The 22,207-nt window shown below is 48.2% G+C and overlaps 1 protein-coding gene across 4 annotated transcripts in view; it reads left to right on the plus strand.

Annotated features, from left to right (window-relative positions):
* ACSBG1 (acyl-CoA synthetase bubblegum family member 1) overlaps positions 1-22,004 on the plus strand; it is a 61,622-nt gene extending 39,618 nt beyond the window's left edge. Inside the window, exons 4-14 of one of the 4 annotated variants that reach the window (XM_055277582.2) lie at positions 188-276; positions 582-702; positions 9,764-9,844; positions 9,934-10,083; positions 10,406-10,582; positions 11,618-11,799; positions 13,066-13,296; positions 14,029-14,246; positions 18,353-18,492; positions 19,038-19,284; positions 21,317-22,004. In XM_055277582.2, the coding sequence (XP_055133557.1) occupies positions 188-276; positions 582-702; positions 9,764-9,844; positions 9,934-10,083; positions 10,406-10,582; positions 11,618-11,799; positions 13,066-13,296; positions 14,029-14,246; positions 18,353-18,492; positions 19,038-19,284; positions 21,317-21,402 (1,722 nt within the window). In that variant the 3' untranslated portion in view covers positions 21,403-22,004. Of the gene's footprint in view, positions 1-187; positions 277-581; positions 703-9,763; positions 9,845-9,933; positions 10,084-10,405; positions 10,583-11,617; positions 11,800-13,065; positions 13,297-14,028; positions 14,247-18,049; positions 18,136-18,352; positions 18,493-19,037; positions 19,285-21,316 lie in introns of those variants that run through there. The other 3 variants (XM_055277583.2, XM_055277584.2, XM_055277585.2) reach the window with 3 other exon arrangements.
* The last annotated feature ends 203 nt before the right edge of the window (positions 22,005-22,207 follow it).

Below are 22,207 nucleotides of genomic sequence, written 5' to 3' on the forward strand. Positions count from 1 at the left end.
CCCTGGGAGGGACAGTAAGGGCTGTTGAGTGACCAACCCCTTCTCCTCCAAGGGGATTCTCTGACTGAGGGGACCCTGGGAGGGTGGAGCCTGCAGGTCCCCTGCAGTCTGGGTGGGGGCTCTGAGAGGGGCATGAGGGTCCCAGTCCCTGCCTGGCTGACCTGGCCTGTCTGCCTTTGGCCTGGAGCTCGGCCTGAAGCAGGCCCACAGTGTGGCCATCCTCGGCTTCAACTCCCCAGAGTGGTTCTTCTCAGCAGTGGGCACAGTATTTGCAGGGTGAGTGACGGGGGCAGGGACGGGGTCTCCAGTGTGTTGGCAGTGGGCAGAGGGTAGGGGAGGGTCCTTATCTCTTTTTAGTAGCCCCCACCCACTCCCCACCATCCTGCCTCCTCCCTGGGGCCTTCTGGTAGACCTGCATCTGGCGCCCTCTCTGCAGGGGCAGAGGTGCTCAGGTGCCTTGGGAGCCCCTCCTGCCAGGCTGTGGGAGCTCTCTGGGTCTGGGGGCTACAGATGTGGGGGTGGGGGAAGGGGGTGGCCCCTCTGCACCTCCCCTAAGGTGAATCTTCCTGGGTCTCCTACAGTGGCATCGTCACCGGCATCTACACCACCAGCTCCCCTGAGGCCTGCCAATACATCGCTTATGACTGCTGCGCCAATGTCATCGTGGTCGACACGCAGAAGCAGCTGGAAAAGATCCTGAAGGTTTGGGGAAGAGGCAGTGGGCATGGGGTCAGAGGCTGGGTATCCCCATTCACCTCCACTCCAACTCATACAGAACCTTCCCGCCTTCCATCCAGAGTGTCCTCATCCTCAACAGCAACCCTCTAACGCACACACAGCAAGCAAGGCAGGGCAACGGCTACTTAGCCATTTGACAGGCAAGGAAATGGAGGCTCAAGGGACATGCCCCAGAAGTGGTGATAAGGCCTTGGATAGGACTCCTGTCCAGCCACTGCCTCCTATGGCTTTCTCTTTGGGACAGGGTCTCCCCTAAGGGGGAGCAAGAGCTGTGGGGGCCGGGGTCTTCTGGCAGTGGAAGGGTTATGTGCAGGTGAGTGGCTTAGGGCTCTGACATCTTGAGCACTCAAGTCTAGGTGAGGAACAGGGTGACGGGGGGTGGCGAGGGCTGCCACAGGGTGAGGGTTGAGCCAAGTCAGACACAGTTTGGGCAGAGCAGGAGCTCAGAGTGCCTCTAGAGCCAGCGGGGTCTTTTCTGGAGCATTGATGATGCCTCCTGATCAAAGGCCCACCCCTAATTGGCTCTGTCCCCGCATAGACCATACTGGGGTATGGTGGCCTGGGGACACCTCTGTGTCCCAGCTGAACCCAACAGCCTTTGAGGCATTCAAGGGCTCCCTGCATCCCAAGGGAGGCCTCAGAGACTGACTTGTTGGCTTGCCTGTGATTCTGGAGATGTCACCTGGGCCACAGCTTCCATCTGTACCCGAGGGTGGGACAAATGGTCTCCAACCTTCCAAGACTATGGGATCTGGATCCCCAGAGGAGCCAGAGCAGGTGCCTATCCTCATTTCTAGTGGAGAAGTTTCCTGAAGCCTGAAAGAGAAAAGCAAGCGGGGCCAGTGGTTCCCAGCAGGGCAGCGCCAGAATCCTTGGGGGAGACCCAGGCTGCAGCCCAGACCCTTGAGGCAGAACCTGTTGGAGGGCATCCCCAAATCAGAGTGAGCTTGAAAATAGCCTCAGGTGAGGCTGTGGGCAGCCCAGGCCAAGAACTTCTGGCTCACAGCAAAATAAAATGAAGCCTCGGGAAGACTTCAGAGCTGCCCTGGCTAGATGTGCAAAGGCCTCTAAGCAGGGTTTAAACCCAGAGGTGGTGTAGAGAAGTGGGTGAACACACACACTCGGGCTGGACCTGCCAGAGCTCAAATGCAGTGTGGCCTTGGGGAGGATGGTGACAGCCGCAGAGGTCACCTGGAAGGGCTGGTATGAGGGTAACTCTTAGACCAGGGTCTGGCTCTTGGTGGGCGCTTGTGTTCATTTGCCAAGGCTGCTGGAACGGGGTGCCTTCTGGGGTTGGCTGGCCATTTTTGTGTTCCTTGGCTTGTCGACGCATCACCCAGGCCTCTGCCTTCATCCTCAGCTGGCGTTCTCACAGTGTCTTCACGTCGTCGTCCTTCTGTGTCTGTCTCTGTGTCCAAATTTCCCATTTCTATAAGGACACCAGGAATATTGGATTCGAGCCCACCCTAATGACTTTGTTTTAACTTCATTACCTCCATAAAGACCCTATTTCCACATAAGGTCACACTTCGAGGTACCAGGGATGAGGACTTTGGCATCTCTCTTTGCGGCAGGTTGTGGAGGGGCAGACAATTCAACCCATGGCAGCACCATATAAGTGCTTTTAAATCATTATATTGTCATAGTCTTCACTTGTAAGACAAGAAAGAAAGGGGTTCTGTCTAAGACTTAGGGAACTTTTAGAACCTGGAAGGACTGAAAGGCATTCCATCCTACACCCACCCTCTGTCCATTTCACATATGAAGAAACAGACCCGGAGTGGAAAAGGAGAGTCCCGGGTAGCAGCACCACAGCCCAGCAGCAGCAGCAGTGGATAGATGCTGTTCATGGCACACTGGCTCCACTGAGCGCCCTGCAGACATTGCAGCAGCCTGAGAGATGGGTCTTCTCACCCATTTTACAGGCAAGGAAACCAAGGGCCAGAGCAGTGAAGTATGGCTTACTCAAAGTCCCATACCTGGCAGGTGGCAGTAGAGTGACTCTGTGCTGCAGGTTCTTAAGACGAAGCCGTAAGAACCATTTGTGAGAGAAATCAAGGGGCCTCATCTGTCCACAAAGCATCATTTATGGAGAGCTAACGAAGTGCCAGAGCCTGTTCTGAATACCCTAAATCAGCAACCGAGGCAGCGCGAGCCCCTCCTCCTCCAGTGAGGACAAGAAGGAAATATATAGCTGTGGCCAGCTCCTTACAGCCCTTGGAGGCCAGAGGCACTGTGAGACGGGGCTGAGGGAGGCCCCCAGTCCCCATTAGTGTCTGGGCTGGGAATGGGTCAGCAACCACCCCCCATCCCCATTTTGCAGTTGAAGAAACTGAAGCCCAGAGTTAGGAAATGACCACCCTAGGTCAATATTTAAAAGAAATCTTGGTGTTTAAATTTTTGAGACAAGGTCTCACTTTGTCACCATGGCTGGAGTGCAGTAGCATGATCATGGCTCACTGCAGCTTCGACCTCCTGGGCTCAAGCAATCTTCCCACCTCAGCCTCTTGAGTAGCTGGGACTACAGGTGTCTGCAGCACCATTCCTGGCTAACTTTTGTACTTTTTCTTTAGAGAGACAGGGTCTCACTATGTTGCCCAGGCTGGTCTCAAATTTCTGGGCTCAAGCAATCCAAAGTGCTGGAATTACAGGCATGAGACACCATGCTTGGTAATATGGTTAGGCTTTGTGTCTTCACCCAAATCTCATCTTGAATTGTAACCCCCAGGTATTTAGGGAGTGACCTGGTGGGAAGTGATTGGGTTATGGGGGCTGTTTCCCTCATACTGTTCTCATGATGATGAGTGAATGGTGAGATCTCACGAGATCTGATGATTTTATAAATGGTAGTTTTTCCTGCACTGACACACACTTGCTCTCTCTCCTGCCACCATGTGAGATGTGCCTGCTTCCCCTTCTGCCATGATTGTAAGTTTTCTGAGGCCTCCCCAGCCATGCAGAACTGTGAATCAATTAAACCTCTTTTCTTTATAAATTACCCAGCCTTGGGCAGTATCTTTATAGCAGTGTGAGAACAGACTAATACACCTGGCCTAAAATCAAATTTGTATTATGAAAGTCTTCAAACAAAAAAGTAGAGAGAATCCCCATATATCTATCATCAGATCCGATCATCAATGTGTTTTCATCACACTTGCTTCTCAATTCACCTTTTTGCTGAAATGTTTGAAGGAAAATATCTGATATCATGTCACTTCGTTATCTGAATACTTCAATATGCATCTCTAAAAAATATGAAATCTTTCTTAAATAAGCTCTGTAACTTTATCACATCTAGCACAAGTAAAATAATTCTATCATATCATCTAATATACATATGTCTTTTTTCCAATTTTTTATTGTAGTAAAACACATGTAACATAAAAACATACCATCTTAACCATTTTTAAGTGTCCAGTGGTGTTAAGTGCATTCGGATTGTTGTACAAGCTCCACCGCCATTCATCTCCAGAACTCTTTTCATCTTACAAAACGGAAGTGTTGTACTCATTAAACAACTCCCTATTCCCTCCTGGCAACCATTATTCTACTTTCTATCTCTATACCCACGATGTCATCACATCATTGGTTTATTTGAATCAGGATCTAAACCAGACCCAGCATGTGGTAGTGTCTCTTAAGTGCCTTCTAATTTAGAACAAAGCCCTACCATTGACCAGTGTGGTCCTCAAATTAGCATCATCTGGGAACTTAGAAATGCAAATTCTCAAGCTTCACCCCAGTCTTACTGAATCATAAACTTAGTGTATTTGGGCCCAGCATTCACATTTAACAAGCCCTCTGGTGATTCTGACGCACATTCAAGTGTGAGAACTTCTACCGTAGACACTGCAGTAACTCTGTGAGTCATCTTGTACAAGGTCTCATGTTCTGTGGTTGTCTGACTGCTTCCTTTTGCTATCAGTTAACTTGTTCCTCTAACTTCTGTATTTCCTGTTAGATCTAAAGGCTTGATTTCAGATTGGACTTTTTTGGCAAAAACACCCCATAGGTGATACCATGTCCTTCCTAGTGCACCGCCTCAAGAGGCACATGATGGCAGGTGGTACCACTTTCAGTGATGCTGGGCTTCAGGTCACGACCACCTTCTCTTCTTCCACTGTGACATTCCCCATCAACCTTTCTCCTAATGGTTTTAGCATGCCTTGATGATGTTGCCTGAAATTAATTATTTTATTAGGGGTAGCAAAATGTTGATTTTCTAATTCATTGGCTGGAATTCTCCAAAGAAAGAACTTTCTCTCATTACCTGGGGCTCTTTGGTACCTGAGACACTCTGTTTGTACGGAGTAGGTGTGATAGAATAATGATCAATTTTGGTGAATGTTCCATGCATATTTGAAAGAATGTGTACTCTGCAGTTGTTGGCTAGAAGGTTCTGTAAATGTTAATTAAATCAAGTTGGTTGGTAGTATTTTAATGTTGTCTTCTGTATCTCTATTGATTTCCTGTCTTCTTGCTCTATCAAATACTAAGAAAGGGAATGTGGAAATCTCCAATTATTATTGTAGACATCTATTTTTCCTTCCAGTTCTATTAGGTTTTGCTTTATGTATTTTGGAGCTCTGTTATTAGGCATATACATGTTTAGATTATTATGTTTTCTTGAAAAATTAACCATTTATCATTAAGAAATGTTCCTCCTTATCCCTGGTAATAATTCTTGTTCCAAAACTACTTTTCCTCAAATTAATATAGCCATTCCAGGTTTCTGATAATTGTTTGCATTATATATTTTTGTATTCTTTTAATTTTAACCTAGCTGTGTCTTTATATTTAAAGTGAGTTTCTTGTAGACAGCACATAGTTGAGTCTTGCCCTTTTATCCAATCTGATGAAATTATGTATAAATCCACCATTTGGGTATTTTTTTATTTGTCCCATCTATTCTTTGTTCCTTTTCTCCTCCTTCCTGACTTTTTTGTATTTTTTATCTTGTTTTGTTTGGGTATTCCATTCGATCTTCACTGGCTTATTAGCTATCCTTTGTTACTATATCAGTGTTTGCTCTGATTTTACAAAGTGCATCTTTAACTTATCACAGTGTACTCTCAAATATACCAGTTCCCAAGAAATGTGGAACCATACAACAGTATACTTCCACTTCCCCTCCCATCCTTTCAGCTGTCATCATCCATTTTACTTCTATAGAGGTTATAAACTCCACAAACATTGTTATTACTCTTGCTTTCAACAGTTGAGTATCTTTCTTTCTTTTTTCTTTTTTTTTTTTTTTAAGACAGGGTCTCACTTTGTCACCCAGACTGGAGTGCAGTGGTGCAATCATGGCTCACTGCAGCCTCAACCTCCTGGGCTCAAGCAGTCCTCCCACCTCAGCCTCCCAAGTAGCTGGGACTACAGGCATGTGAGGCTGCAGTGAGCCGTGACTGCAACACTACACTCTGGCCTGGGTGACAGAGTTAGACCCTGCCTTAAAAAAACAAAAAGAAAGAAGGAAAGATACTCAACTGTTGAAATCAAGAGTAATAACAATGTATTGTGGGGTTTATAACCTCTATGGAAGTAAAATGGATGACAACAGCTGAATTTTTGTATTTTTTGTAGAGACAGAGTCTTGCTGTGTTGCCCAGGCTGGTCTCAAATTCCTGGGCTTAAGCAATTTGCCCACCTTGGCCTCCCAAAGTACTAAGATTACAGGCATGAGCCACTGCACCCAGCCCAGCTGAGTATCTTTCAGAGAAAATTTTAAAGAAGGAAATAATATGTTTCATATTTACCCACATTTTTGCCATTTCTGATACTCTGTCTTCCTTTATGTAGATCCAAGTTTTTATCTGATATCATCTTTTCAGCCCTAAGAACTTTTCTTTAACATTTCTTATAATACAGGTCTGATGGCAATACATTCTTTCAGCTTGTCTTTGTCTGAAAAGGTGCTTGTTTTTCTGTTCTTTTTTTAAAATTCATTTTATCTGATTTAGATTTATGGGTTCACAGGGTGTTTTTTTTTCTTTCAGCACTTTAAATATTTCATTTCAATGTTTTCCATTTGCATCATTTCTAACAAGAAGTCTATGATATCTTATTTTCGTTCCTCTCCACATAGTGTTTTGGTTTTCTGGCTGCTTTTAAGATTTTTTTTCCTTTTTCATTGATTTTCAGCAATTTGGTTATGTTGTATCTTAAGGTGGTTTTCTTTGTGTTTATTCTGCTCAGGAGTCATTGAGCTTCTGAAATTGGTAGATTTATAGTTTTAATCCACCAATTTATATTTGAAAATTTCTCAGACTGTTTTTCAATTAAAAAAATTTTCTGAGACTCCAATTACATGTATATTTGATATTTTGATATTGTCCCACAGGTAATTTTTTTCCATTTTTTTTTTTCTCTCTGAACTTTATTTTGAGGCTATGTTTAAGGCTTTTTAGGCCAGGCCTTTAGATAGCCTTTACTCTAAGGCTAATTTAGCCTCATCACTAAGACATGACCCTTCTGGGCTCTGCTTAATGCCTGATGGGGTCCCTCCATGCTGGTGGGGGGAAACATGAGCAATTCCTACATCAGCTGCTGTTTGACTTCCAGCCCTGGTCACTGGTCTTCCTCCAGCTTCATGGAGTTTTGAGCAGTTGGGGAGTCAATCAAAGACCCTAAAAGAATTTCTAGAACTCTTTCTCTATATCGTTTTCTCCTCTCTGCTGGTATTCTGTCTCACAAATTCTAGCCACCTCAGCTTTCATGAGTTCTGATCTTGGTCACCTCAACTCAGTAAGACAACTGGGTTCTGTATTCTTCTCTCTCTCTCTCTCTCTTTCTCTCTCCCTCTCCCTCTCCCTCTCTCTGTCTCTCCCATAGTCCAAAAATTGCCCCTGGGCAGAAGGCTGGGGCGCACTTAGAGGCTCACCTCATCTGTTTCCCTCTCTCAGGGATATCAGTCCTGAGCTGTCTATAGTCCAGTATCTGAAATCAATTGCTTTCTCTCCAAACAAGATGGCCAATGTGTACACCGTATGGCCACTGGGGCCCTGGGCGCCAGCTGGGGCCTGCTGGGCCCACCCAGCTCTTCTATTTGTCCAGTTTCCTAGTATTTACAGTGCAAGGATGGATGTTACTCCCTTGTGATCAGAATCAGAAGTCTCAGGAATATATATTTTAGCAAAAACTCAGGAGTTCACACTGATATTTCTGTTATTTCTATAACTTTTCAAATGTTATTGTGAGGTTTTAGCTTACTTTTTTAATTTTATTCTTGTATTTCTTTTATTTTACCTTAAAATCTTAGTTCCTAATAGGATTAACATAATCCTACAGTATACATCAAATAATTTTGAAATAGTAGTATCAATATTATTACCAACAATAAGGCCAGGCACAGCAGCTCATTCCTATAATCTCAGCACTTTGGGAGGCCAAGGCAGAAAGATCTCTTGAGCTCAGGAGTTCAAGATCAGCCTAGGCAACATAGCGAGACCCTGTCTCTACAAAAAAAAAAAAAAAACTTAATTAGCCAGATGTGGTGGTGTGAACATGTAGTCCCAGCTACTCGGGAGGCTGAGGCAGGATCATGGGAGCCCAGGGGTTTGAGGCTGCAGTGGGCCATGATCATGCCACAGAGCGAGAACCTGTCTCCAAAACAAAACAAACAAAACCAACAAAACAAAACCCCAGAAACCAATAAGACTATTGCATAGAATTTAAAATTCCTTTTTGCCTTTAGAGTAAGTGCCAATGAAAAAGAGGAATCAAAGTGCACTATTATAAAATTCCTTGATCTTGATGTAATTCTGTGTATGTGTGGTTATGTTACTAACTTAGTATGTGGTCTAATTCATTTCTTTCTTTTTTTTCTTCTGGTTCCTTGATCTTGGGCGAACTCATTTCTTTCAGAGTGTTTTCAAGTTTTAGGAACTCATTTTTTCTCTTTCTAAAAATTTTTTAGTGTTCCCCGCCCCACCCCCACAAAGATACGGCCTCACTATATTGCCCAGTCTGGTCTCAAACTCCTGGCCTCAAGCAATCCTTCTGCCTCAGCCTCCCAAGTAGCTGGGATCACAGGCATGAGCCACCACACCTGGCTTCCTTTTACATATAACTTTATTTTTCAAATGGTTAAGACATTTACACGATTCCAAAGTCAAAATCATGTGAGATAACACTCAAAGAATTTTTGCTTCAATCCCTTTCTTCTTACCTTTATTCCCTCTCTGCCTATACATAGTGAATTCAATCAGGTTTTGGTTTAACCTTCCAGAGTTTGTTTTTGTTTGTTTTGAGACAGAGTCTCTCTCTGGAGTGCCGAGGCACCATCTCGGCTCACTGCAACCTCTGCCTTCCGGGCTCAAGCGAGTCTCGTGCCTCAGTCTCCCGAGTAGCTGGGATTACAGGCATGCACCACCACACCCGGCAAAGTTTTGTATTTTTAGTAGAGACAGGGTTTCACCATGTTGACCAGGCTGGTCTCGAACTCCTGACCTCAAATGACCCTCCCACCTTGGCCTCCCAAAGTGCCGGGATTACAAGCGTGAGCCACCGCACTTGGCCCCTTTTTGTAAACATAAGTAAATACATGTTTGCATACATATATTTACATTGCACCCCTTTCACAAATATAGCACACTATATGCATATTGTAAACTTCCTTTTTTCACTTAATAATATATCCTAGAAACCACTCACTCTCTGCATGTAGAATTATCTCCCTCTCTCCTCTGCCCTCTGCTCCTCTCCCTCTTTCTCCTACAGTCACATAGCACTACTCCATTGTGTGGCTGGATCATAGTTTGTTCAACCAAGCCCCAGCTTGTTTGGTGGTTTCCCTTTAATGGGGAGCCATCCCCAGTCCCCTGGCTATCCCCACCTTTACTGCTCCCAAGTTCTCAGGAGGGAAACTATTGGTGAAGGGTGGCAGTTGTCCTGCTAGGGTCAAAGGTCAGAGACGGGGCACCCAGAGACCTTTACTAAGCTGACTTACGCAGGGAGATGGGGTACTTTTTAGAAGGTGACATTTCTCTTGCTGAAACCTGATCTATTTTTCCTGTCAATGCAGATCTGGAAACAGTTGCCACATCTAAAGGCAGTCGTGATATATAAAGAACCTCCTCCAAACAAGATGGCCAATGTGTACACGGTATGGGCAGCGGGGCCCTGGGCGCCAGGTGAGGCCTGTTGGGCCCACCCAGCTGACCTAGCCTGCCTGCTCCCTGCATCTGGCTACAGATGGAGGAATTCATGGAGCTGGGGAATGAAGTGCCTGAGGAAGCCCTGGACGCCATCATTGACACCCAGCAGCCCAACCAGTGCTGTGTGCTAGTCTACACTTCTGGCACCACTGGGAACCCCAAGGGGGTGATGCTGAGTCAAGACAATGTAGGACAGATGGCCGGTGGGCGGGGGGGAGGGTGCAAGGGGGTTTTGGGTGAATCTGGGCCATGGCTCTGCCCCTGTAGCCCCTGGGAAAGCTTCTCGGGCGACTCTGCTCTAGGAGCTGGGATAGGTAGAACAGCGCATCAATCTGTGGCCCAGACTGAGCTCAGCAAGGGGGAGGGGAGGCCTGTCCTGGGGTTTTCAGAGCCTGCAGAGATGCCACAGGGGGCACCACACTGGGGCTGGCCCCCAGCGTGGCCACAGTTGTGAGCACCGCCAGGGCTGGCTTGTGGACGCTGCTGGGATCCATCTACTTGTCCTCCAGATCACGTGGACGGCACGGTACGGCAGCCAGGCCGGTGACATCCGGCCGGCAGAAGTCCAGCAGGAGGTGGTAGTCAGCTACCTGCCCCTCAGCCACATTGCCGCCCAGATCTACGACCTGTGGACAGGCATCCAGTGGGGGGCCCAGGTCTGCTTTGCCGAACCCGACGCCCTGAAGGTCAGTCTGCCTTTACCGTCTGTCCATCTGAGCTTGTGTGCCAGGCCATGTCCACATGTGTCCGTGGGCCCTGACTGTGCATTTGTGTGTGTGCTGTTCCTGTGCATGTATCAGTCAGAATTCTGTCAGCTGCAATGGGCACAGCCTGACTCAAATGACCAAACAAGAAGGGAAACTAGGCCAGACGTGGTGGTTCATGCCTGTAATCCCAGCACTTTGGGAGGCCGAGGCAGGCAGATCACGAGGTCAGAAGATCAAGACCATCCTGGCTAACACGGTGAAACCCCATCTCCACTAAAAATACAAAAAATTAGCTGCGAGTGGTGGCAGGTGCCTGTAGTCCCAGCTACTAGGGAGGCTGAGGCAGGAGAATGGCGTGAACCCGGGAGGCGGAGCTTGCAGTGAGCCAAGATCACGCCACTGCACTCCAGCCTGGGCGACAGAGTGAGACTCCGTCTCAAAAAAAAAAAAAAAAAAGGAAGGAAACCTGATGCCATTACATAAAGTCAAGTCAGAGTTGTTCGCGGGACTTGTGACATGGTCAAGGATGGGCATCCTCAGAGTATCACCAGATGGCTACAGCCCTTCCCTGAATCCCAGCCTCACAAGATATACCTGTTCTTTGGACACTTATTTTAACTGTGAGGAAAACTTTCCCAGAAACCCTCCAGCAAGTTTCCCTCCACCAGCATCTCAGTGTCCCAAAGTGTCACCTGTCTGTTCTCAAACCAAATGCTGCCAAGGGGAATGGGATTCTTGTGTCTGAATTAGACTCATGGAGAGTTGCCACGCTCAGGGCTGGGATGAGACTGAGGTCAGCACTGACTGCCTGACCGCTGCCTGCCACCAGGGTTCTGTGAGCAAAAAGCAAGGTGACAGCCATTGAGGAAACAGTATGTGCCACACCTTGCGTGCAGGTGTGTGTGGGTGCCTGTTGAGCACGTGTGTGCCGCCGGCATGCCTGGCTGGTGAGAGGGGACCCCTGGGCCCCAGCTGCCCCTGACCCAACAGACCTGCCTCTTCTGGTGTGAACAGGGGAGCCTGGTGAACACGCTGCGGGAGGTGGAGCCCACATCACACATGGGGGTGCCCCGGGTGTGGGAGAAGATCATGGAGCGCATCCAGGAGGTGGCGGCTCAGTCTGGCTTCATCCGGCGCAAGATGCTGCTGTGGGCCATGTCGGTGACCTTGGAGCAGAACCTCACCTGCCCTGGCAGGTACAGAGGGCCCACGGCGGGAGGCCTGGGGAGAGAGTGGGCTGGGTCATAACCCAAAACACAGTGAGGCTCTGATACGCCATGCCTGTCTGGGTTCCAGTGGCCGGGCAGCTCTGGAGACCCCGTGCAGAGGCCCCATCAATGACTGGGCTTGAGCTCCTATGCATTTCCCAGGGCCTGCTGGGGACAGTCGCTCCACCTTTGGATTCTTACTGGGAGGACTAACTTGCTTTCTCTGAAGTGAAATTCACCTCCCTGGGAGCAGCTTCTGGCACAATCTCCTGAGGTCTCCTGACCTCAGTAGGTGGCTAGAGAAGGGGCCACAGTGATCAGGACTTAGCCTTTCCAGCCTTTTCAACATCCCAAGTGACTCCTCAGATATCTTGCCCTTTCTATCTTTCTATAGCTTTTAAAATTCCCACATAGTTCTATGGAGGGTCAGTGACGTAAATCTGGCTTGGTTTCAATTTAGAAGTAGTTTCCATTCCCCATGTACCTGTGAAATGGTATGTTTCATAAGATGTGTGTACATATCTGTGCATCCACAGCTTCATTTGCACAGACACGAAACATGAATATGCATGAACAGGCCGGGCGCGGTGGCTCACGCTTGTAATCCCAGCACTTTGGGAGGCCGAGGCGGGCGGATCATGAGGTCAGGAGATCGAGACCATGGTGAAACCCCGTCTCTACTAAAAAATAGAAAAAATTATCCGGGCGTGGTGGCGGGCGCCTGTAGTCCCAGCTACTCGGAGAGGCTGAGGCAGGAGAATGGCGTGAACCCGGGAGGGGGAGCTTGCAGTGAGCCGAGATTGCGCTACTGCACTCCAGCCTGGGCGACAGAGCGAGACTCCGTCTCAAAAAAAAAAAAAAAAAAAAAAAAAAAAAAAGAATATGCATGAACAAAGCATTTGTGGGCTTCACTGGGGTCCCACGTTTATACATGTGTATACACAAATACATACTTCAAGTTTCTGTGCATGTGTATTGTGTGTGCAAAATGGCATGTGTCTGTGTTGTTGCCTGTACACAGCTGAATCTGTTTGACTTCCTGGGTCAAGACATATTTGCACACAACCATGTGCCTGCATACCTACATCTGCATGCATGTTCACGGGCAGGCTCAATATTCAAACCAACCAACTGGAACAGACAACTGGAATGGCCAAGCCAGGGTGTTCTCACTGAATACCACCATACCACCCTTTTAATGTGTGTGTGTGTGTGTGTGATTTCTTCTGTGAGCCATTCTCCCTCTCCCACCAGCGACCTGAAGCCCTTCACAACCAGACTGGCAGATTACCTGGTGCTAGCCAAGGTCCGCCAGGCACTGGGATTTGCCAAGTGTCAGAAGAACTTCTATGGAGCGGCCCCCATGACGGCAGAGACACAGCGCTTCTTCCTGGGCCTCAACATCCGCTTGTATGCGGGCTACGGCCTCAGTGAGACCTCAGGCCCCCACTTCATGTCCAGCCCCTACAACTACCGGCTGTACAGGTGAGGCTCGAGGCTGCCACACACATGCATGCCCATGCGCCCTTGCTGGTACTACTTTGTGCCCGCCTGCTGAGTGCCCTGGGGACCCCCTTCTCTTTGCACTCCAGTTGGGTCCCAGAGACCTGGCCACTGGGCTATGGAGCCCCTCAGAGCCAACAATGCCATCTTGGGCCAAGTCCCTAGCTTATCCTCCTCAGTCTAGTGGGAGTGGCCTCTGCCACCGTGTCGTGTGAGTCTGTGGTTGAAAACAGCCTGCACAGCCCAGGTGCCCCCTGAACAGGGGTCTACCTGTGGAGCAGTTTTTCTCTGGCCCTTCCCTCTTTGGGGTGGGGTGTGCTCCAGCATGTTCCAGGAGAGCGGATGGCCCGGGGCCAGCTGGGGTAGGAGTTGGGGGGACCAGGCCAGCCTCCTAATGGGCGGTGAGGGCACTCAGTTCTGGGGAGTGATTTGCAGGATCATCTTATGATTAAATATCTCCTCTCCTTGCCAGCCTATCACAGTGCTCCAAGTTCTACCATTACCATTTCATTTGTTCCTTCCTTCCTTCATTCCCTAAAACCCTTTACTTGGCTCTACCTTTCAGCACTAAGTCCCCTGTTAAAATACAAAAGCCCTGTGAGGGGATACCTTCTAGCCATCAGTGAAGACCGAGCAGTTGGGACCCCGGCTCCCCAGTGGGGGCTTGGAGGAGACGGCTCCCTCTGACCAGTCTCCCGGCCCCTCCCTCGCCAGCTCAGGCAAGGTGGTGCCCGGTTGTCGGGTGAAGCTGGTGAACCAGGACGCAGAGGGCATTGGCGAGATCTGCCTATGGGGCCGCACCATCTTCATGGGCTACCTGAACATGGAGGACAAGACGTATGAGGCCATCGACGAGGAAGGCTGGCTGCACACAGGCGATGCTGGCCGCCTGGATGCCGATGGCTTCCTCTACATCACTGGGCGCCTCAAAGGTGAGCACCCCAGGCCAGGCGCAGTGGCTCATGCCTGTAATCCCAGCACTTTGGGAGGCCAAGGCGGGCAGATTGCCTGAGTTCAGGAGTTCAAGACCACCGTGGGTAACATAGAGAAACCCCATCTCTACTAAAAACACACGAAAAATTAGCTGGGCGTGGTGGCACCTGTAATCCCAGCTATTCGGGAGGCTGAGGCATGAGAATTGCTTGAACCCGGGAGGCAAAGTTTGCAGTGAGCTGAGATTGCCTCACTGCACACCAGCCTGGGAGAGAGAGCTAGACTCTGCCTCCAAAAACAAAACCAAAACAAACAAACAAAACAAGGCAAGCGCCCTGGACAGCTGCAGTGGGGTGGGGGCAGAATTCCACTGTCAGCACTGTTTATACCAGCTGCTGGTCTTGGGCCTTTATTAAGTGTCACACACCTTTAGTGACCGTTTTATTTACTCCACTCTCCTATGGGGCAGGTACTATTAACCTTAACTTGCTAATGAGGACATCCAGAGAGGTTAAGTAACTTGCCCAAGGTCACCCAGCTAGTAAATGGTGGAGCTGGAAATCAGACCCCTAGAGAAACAAGGCAAGTCTTTCCAGAAGATTCAAGAGCATAAGTATTATGTATTTTTGTATGCAAACACGGATATGATGGGGAATAGAATGCAAATTGGATATAAAATTTAAAATAAGACAAACTTCTCACAGAGACAGAAATAGTTGGGGATGCCTCTGTGGAAGGATGTTCTGCCTGCTTCACCCAAGTTGGTGTCATGCCCGCAGCATCCACGTGGGAATCCCGCACTAGGGCTTCATGGGGGAAACTGAAGCTAAGTGAGTGGGTAAACTACTTTGTGGACATCACGCAGGCAGTGTGCGACCGTACCCAGGACCCAACTCATGGCCATGGAGGCTCGGCCACCCCAGGGAGGGACAAAAGGTCACAGTGGCGTTTGGGCCCTGGGATGTGCAGGCTGATGAGCCCTGGCAGGTACCCTCCAGTGAGGCCCCAGGAGCAACAGGTGGCTGCTTGGATGTGCCATGGGTGCCGCCTAGTGTGCCTCTTTGTAATGGCAGATGAGGGGACCCACATCCCTGCACTGGGGAGGATAGTAGCCAGAAAACCAAATCCAACCAGAGCCGGCCCTCCTTTTAGAACTAGTATAGTGAGAGGTAAGGGTCCAAATAGCTTTTCTCCAAATACATATCCAATGGACACAGCATCCTTTCCCCATTGCCTTGCAGTGATACCTTTGTCCTTTATGAAGTGACTGAAGTGACTTTCTATGAGAGGTCTATGTGTGGACTCTATTTTGTTCCCTTGGTCTATTCGCCTATCCATGCACCAATACCCAGTGTCTTAATTTCTATAGCTTTATGACAGGGATAGATATCCGGCTAAGTCCTACAGCCTTGGTCTTCTTTTTCTTCAAGATGACCTTGGCTATTCTTGGCCATTTTCATTTCCATATGAATTTTAGAATCATTATATGTTTCCTCAAAAACTGGGTGGAATTTTGATTTTGATTTCATTGAATCTATAGATCAATTTGGTGAGGAAAATAAATGTTTATAGTATTGTCTCTTCCAATTCACAAATATGATAAATCTCTCCATTTACTTAGGTCTTTTTAAGTTTCTCTCAATAATGTGCTATTTATTTATTTATTTATTTATTTATTTATTTATTTATTTTTGAAACGATCTCGCTTTGTTGCCCAGGCTGGAGTGCACTGGCGTGATCTCGGATCACTGCAACTTCTACCTCCTGGGCTCAAGTGATCCTCCGGTCCAGCCTCAGCCTCTCAAGTAGCTGGGACCACAGGTGCAAGCCACCACAACTGGCTAATTTTTATTTTTGTAGAGAGGGGGTTTTGCCATGTTGCCCAGGCTGGTCTTGAGCTCCTGAGCTCAAGCCATCCTCCTGCCTCAGCGTCCTAAAGTGCTGGGATTATAGGTGTGAGCCACTGCATCCAGCCTATGTTTTCTAGTGTAGAGATTTTTGCACATCTTTCTTTATATTTACTTCTAAGAATTTTTATGGTATTTTAAATAATATCACTTAAAAATTTTTTTTCAGCTCAGATGTTGCTGCAAAATTTTTTTGTCTTCTATTTGTTTGCTGCTGGTATATAGAAATACAACTGCTTTTTGTATATTGGCCTTGTATCAAATGACCTTTTGTGGATCATTTGATCAGACCACATATTCAATCCAGTAATGTGTGTATTCTTTTGAATTTTCTATGGACACAACTATATCATCTGCAAATGACAGATGAATTTTTTTCTTGCCATATTGCACAGGTTAGGACCTCCAGGACAGTGTTGAATAGAAGTGGTGATAGTGGTCATCCTTGTTTTGTTCCTGATCTCAGGGGAGAAGCATTCACTATCTTACCATTAAGTATGCTTGGCTGAGCACAGTGGCTTACACCTGCAATCCCAGTACTTTGGGAGGCTGAGGCAGGAGGATTGCTTGAGCTCAGGAATTCGAGACCACCCTGGGCAACACAGTGAGATCCTGTCTCTATTTATTTTAAAAAAATTATTAAATCTTAAAAAAAGTATGTTTGCTGTAAAAATTTTTAGATGTTCCTTATCGGATTAAAGAAGTTCCTTTCTAGCCTTAGTTTGCTTAAGGGTTTTTTAAATCATTTACTAATGGTAAAAGATGCTGGTGAGAATGCAGAGGGCGGTAGTGAGGAGAAAAGGGCAGGAATGAGGTAGCAATGAGGAGGCATATGTTGGGGAGGCTGGGTTTTTGTCTTCTCACATTTCCAGAGTCTGTCTTTTCCTCTTCACCTGACTTCTGCTGTCCTAGACAAACCCTGATCATCTAGACACTTGTCATGGATTCCTCTCTAGCCAGCCTATCCCCTGAATAACCACTCTTCCCCCCTGCTACCAGAGTACCCTAAAACTTTGATCTCACACCATTCAGTGATTCCCACCTGCCTGCTCACAATCCAGCTCCTGAGCCAGCACTGGAGGCCTCTGAGATCTGCCCTGCTCCTCTCCAGCCTCTGCCTCGCTTGCTACCTGCAGTTCCCTTAGGCCTGTGAGCTTCAGCTTCTGTCCTGCCCTCTGCCTGCCAACTCCCGTTCATGTTTAGCATGCAGCTGGGCCTGGTGCCTCCCTGCCCTGGCCCTGCAGCCCCTGTGCCTCCCTCTGTCTCACTGCCCCCCTGCACTGTGGGCTCCTTGCAGCCATGGGGAGCCTTGTTCTATTCTGTGCCTGATGTCAGCACAGGACCTGTGCACAGAATGTGACCAACTAATCTTTTTTGAATTAGATAGAGATGAGGGACAGGAGTACAGTCTCACTAAAATTAGTCAATGTGCATTCGTTAAATTTATTTTATTGAATTTATTGCCATCTAGCCTAGAAGTAAGCCATCAGTACTATCAGAGAACAGCAGGCTAGGGCACTGAGTGCCTGGCAGTCTGTTGGACAGAAGGAAAGAAGGGGAGAGGACCTTCCAGGGAGAAAGGCGCAAGCAAGGGGAGAGGCATCCTAGCAGGGCAGGTGAGAGCATGGGCTCTGGAAATGGACTGGATTTAAAATCTTAGCTCTGCCACTTATTAGCATGTGAGCTTGGACAAGTTACTGAACGTCTCTGTGCCTCAGTTTCCTCATCTGCAAAACAATAAGAGTGTCTGCTTCATTATAGGTTTATTGTGACAATTAAATGAATTACTGTATGTGAAGTGCTTAGCATGGGTGGTGAGTGCTGTGTGAGTGACAGGGATGGTGGTTATTAAGCAAAAGCAGGGAAGGGAAATGACACGGGCTATTTGGGGGCAGGAACTGGGACTGGCAGAAGGGGGCCATGGATGAGATGTCTGAGCAGGCTGAGTCGTGGATGACAAGCCGAGGAGAGGGAACCTTGGGTGAGCATTTGTCGTCGGGGTGCTGCCACCAGCCCCCAAGCAGGTGTGAGTTGCTTTGGAGGGCCTGCCACTGCTTCCTGGCTCCCAGAAAGGGGGCATCTCCAGCTGTGCTGCCTGCTGTGCTGAGGCTTCCGGGTTGTGGCTGAGGCTTGGGTTGTGGTTCAGCTGGGGCACCTGGACTACATTCTGTGCCGGGGGCCTGGCTTTGCCTCCCCAGAATTAATCATCACAGCTGGTGGGGAGAATGTGCCCCCTGTGCCCATCGAGGAGGCCGTGAAGATGGAGCTGCCCATCATCAGCAATGCCATGCTCATTGGGGACCAGAGGAAGTTCCTGTCCATGCTGCTCACCTTGAAGGTGTGTCTGGGGGGCTCCAGCTCAGAAGGAGCAGCCAGTGAGGGGGTCTGTGGGTCTGGCTGGCAGAAGCCACATTCAGCACAGGGCACATCCAGATCTCATGGCTTCATTCTGGAATGACTCAAGTCCGTGCTGCCTGCACTGTAGGAAAAACTGTGGCACGTGGAAATTCCTTCTGTCCCACATAAGCCACCGTGATGATTCTTTACACGTTACTGGCACTTTCCCGTCTACAAAGTGCTGCTGCCCTCCCTCACTGCTCTCTGCAGGTACTTGGACCCCAGGGTGGTAGACAGGCAGGAGTTATGGTCCCTGCTTTACAGACAATGACGTCACTGACGGAGCTCTTCTAATTCTCAGATCACTGCTCCTTCCACAATAACACAAGGCTCAACACAGTAGCAGCTACTCATTCTAGAACCGTCTCTTTGAAACAGAGTTCACATGATTCACACCCTTGCTGACAGCAGTAAGACCTCCTCCAGGACCAGGGCTTACATCTTGTGGGGTAAGGCTTGGTCCTCATCTGATCTCTGGCTTTTCAGTGCACTCTGGACCCAGACACCTCTGACCCGACTGATAATCTGACTGAACAAGCTGTGGAGTTCTGCCAGAGGGTGGGCAGCAGAGCCACCACAGTGTCCGAGATTGTAGGGAAGAAGGATGAGGCCGTGTACCAGGCCATCGAAGAGGGGGTCCGGAGGGTCAACACGAACGCAGCGGCCCGGCCCTACCACATCCAGAAGTGGGCCATTCTCGAGAGAGACTTCTCCATTTCGGGTGGCGAGTTGGGTAGGTTTTTTCTTTTCACTGTTGCAAGGGCTGTGTGGGAAGGCAGAGGCCATGGCAGTGCCTACAAGGTGCCTGTTATGAAACAGCCACGGCAAAGAGAAGGTCATGGCAGGAATCTGGGTGACACCCATCTACTTCCTGTTGGAGGACATTGATGGCTCCGTGCATGGGCTTGTGGTTATGTGGAGCCTGTTGAATGTATAAGATATGTGCTAGAACTTTTATTTTTTGAGATGGAGTCTCGCTCTGTCACCCAGGCTGGAGTGCAATGGTGCGACCTTGACTCACTGCAACCTGCACCTCGCGGGTTCAAGTGATTCTCCTGCCTCAGCCTCCCGAGTAGCTAGGATTACAGGCATGGGCCACCATGCCTGGCTAATTTTGTATTTTTAGTAGAGACGTGGTTTCTCCATGTTGTTCAGGCTGGTCTCGAACTCCTGACCTCAGGTGATCTGCCTGCGTTGGCCTCCCAAAGTGCTGGGATTACAGGCATGTGCCACTGTGCCTGGCTGATATGTGCTAGAACTTTCTAATCTGAACATGCCATTTAACTTGACCTTGACTATGGGACTGTTTTCCCCGAAAATCACAATGGAACTACCAGGCCAACACCAAGGCCCTGCTGGTGTTCAGGCTGGAGTCACGTGGTTCTAGGGGTGAGACTACTGTGATCTGGAAAGTCAGCTTGTGTGACAAAGGGATAAGGCTGTTCTGGATCACTGCCCACAGAACCAGGAGAGGGCTCTGGTGCAGCCTCAGTTGAAGTCACTCTTGGCTGTAGCCAAGAGATGTTCATGGGATGTTCACGGAACAGGAGAGGTAGAAATGGTTATGCCAGTGTGATTCCCTCAAATTCATCAAGGCTGAACCCAGATGCAATTGTCTACAGTAATGCTGAGCTGCTGTCAGAGACCTTGAGCTTATCTGGCTGTCTGCTGCCAGCACATTGAATGCAAGGTCAGAGACACAGAAGATGTCCTCACTAAGCGGTTAATACCATGACTTTAACACAGAAAGTTTCCAGTTACACAGTCCAGAGTCAGTTAGGCACTTTAAGCTACCCAGGACCTCAAATCAGAGCTCTTTCAACCTTGCTTTTGAGGGAGTAAATCAAGGTTAAGAAAAGTAATTAGGGGAAGACCTCTCATAAAGACCATGGCAGAGGCTCCCCATAACCTGGGCTTCCCCTGCGCCCATTACAACCATCAAAGCATAATGTCCAACATTGTATAAATGTTCACAAAAATGCAGAGATGTTATCTAGTTATCTAATACATTGCTGTGTAACAAATGACCCCCAAAATGTAGCAGCCTAAAGCAATAAACATTATCCACATTTCTGTGGGTCAGGAATCCAGGAACAGCTTAGCTGAGTGGTTCTGGCTTGGGTCTCATGGGATTACAGTCAATGTGAGCCGGGTACAGTCACTTGCAGCTGAGGGTCCACCTCCGCGCCCACTTATGTGGCTGTTGGCAGGCCTCAGCTCCTTGCTGGCCGCTGGCCAGAAACCTCCGTGTGTGGCCAGTGGGCCTCTCATGGGCTGCCTGTGTATCCTGCAGCCGGCTTGCCCAGGAAGAATGGTCCAAGAGAAAGCCCAAGACAGAAACCTAGTCTATTTTTTAATTGCTTCAACAATTTATTCATTCAAGAGATGGAACAAATAAATCCATTTCAGAGAAAACGGACTGAGGATCAAAACTGGGTGCAGGTCAAGGATAAGGCAGATGTAGCTTACACCACTTTCCTATGTAAATAAAAGAAACTGCAGTCTTTTATAACCTATTCTCAGAAGTGACATACCAACCCTTCATCTATACTCCACTGGCCACAACCAATGGTATAACACAGGAGACTACACACAAGCCATATGAATACCAGGAGCGATCACTGTCTTGGAGGCTGGCTACTGACTGTCCTGATTATCTGGCTTAATTCCTGAGTTATATATAGGATTCACTGACTCTTTACCACACACATTCTCAGAGTTCTCAGAGCCTGGGCCTCACTCATTTCTTCTCATTTCCCTTTTAGGTCCCACGATGAAACTGAAACGGCTCACAGTTTTGGAGAAGTACAAAGATATCATTGACTCCTTTTACCAACAGCAAAAAATGTAATCAGGGCCTATGCCTGCAGTTTCTACAGAATAGAGGGCAGGCGTTCCGAGCCTCTTCCTGAGCCCCAGGTCTCTTCAGTCTGGGCACAGGCATTTGTGGCAAGTCTGTTAGATCTCCAGGTCAGGGCACAGCACTGGCTCTACATTTACCAGGTCTTACACCAACAATAGCTGACAATTCCGAGAAGCTTCACGTGTGGGTAGTTTTAATTCAGTTTAAGTATTGCTTTATGTTCAGGTGACAAATGAGATCAGCTCTCCTTCCAGAACGAAAGGGCTGATAATTTTTGGCCTTAGTTCCAGGTAGATTAAAAAGCTGCTAGCTCACATACAGGACAGCCAGCAGCAGGCTGTGGAGGGGGTAGGAGAGAGATGGCTGATACTGCTCATGTGTGCTGCAGGAAAAGCAATCCGTTACAACTCACCTAGCGACCTGACTTACTCTGGAATCTTGGTGGACATCGCCGACCCTATTATTCCATTACCAGGCACTCCTGCACCACACACATGCCAACTGACTTGATGCTTAATAAAACTGCTGCTGCCTGTTTGATTCTATTCAATGTATAATTTGAATATTAAACCTTTTAACAGAACTGTCAACAAGGACCTCATTTTTTTGTCAATTGAGCAGGTGGGACCAGTGCAGAGAGTAGTGGGTATTTAACTCACAGGACTGTGCACAGCAGGCATGCGAGTGACCATTAGTGCCCTGGAATAAACAAAGGTGCAGGATGGGGTCAAGTGGCGCATTCTCATAAAAGCAGCCAACTCTACGTTAGCCTGTCGCCACCAGACCGCCCTGC

The sequence above is a fragment of the Symphalangus syndactylus genome, chromosome 5, assembly GCF_028878055.3.
Source record: "Symphalangus syndactylus isolate Jambi chromosome 5, NHGRI_mSymSyn1-v2.1_pri, whole genome shotgun sequence".
Lineage (NCBI taxonomy): Eukaryota > Metazoa > Chordata > Mammalia > Primates > Hylobatidae > Symphalangus > Symphalangus syndactylus.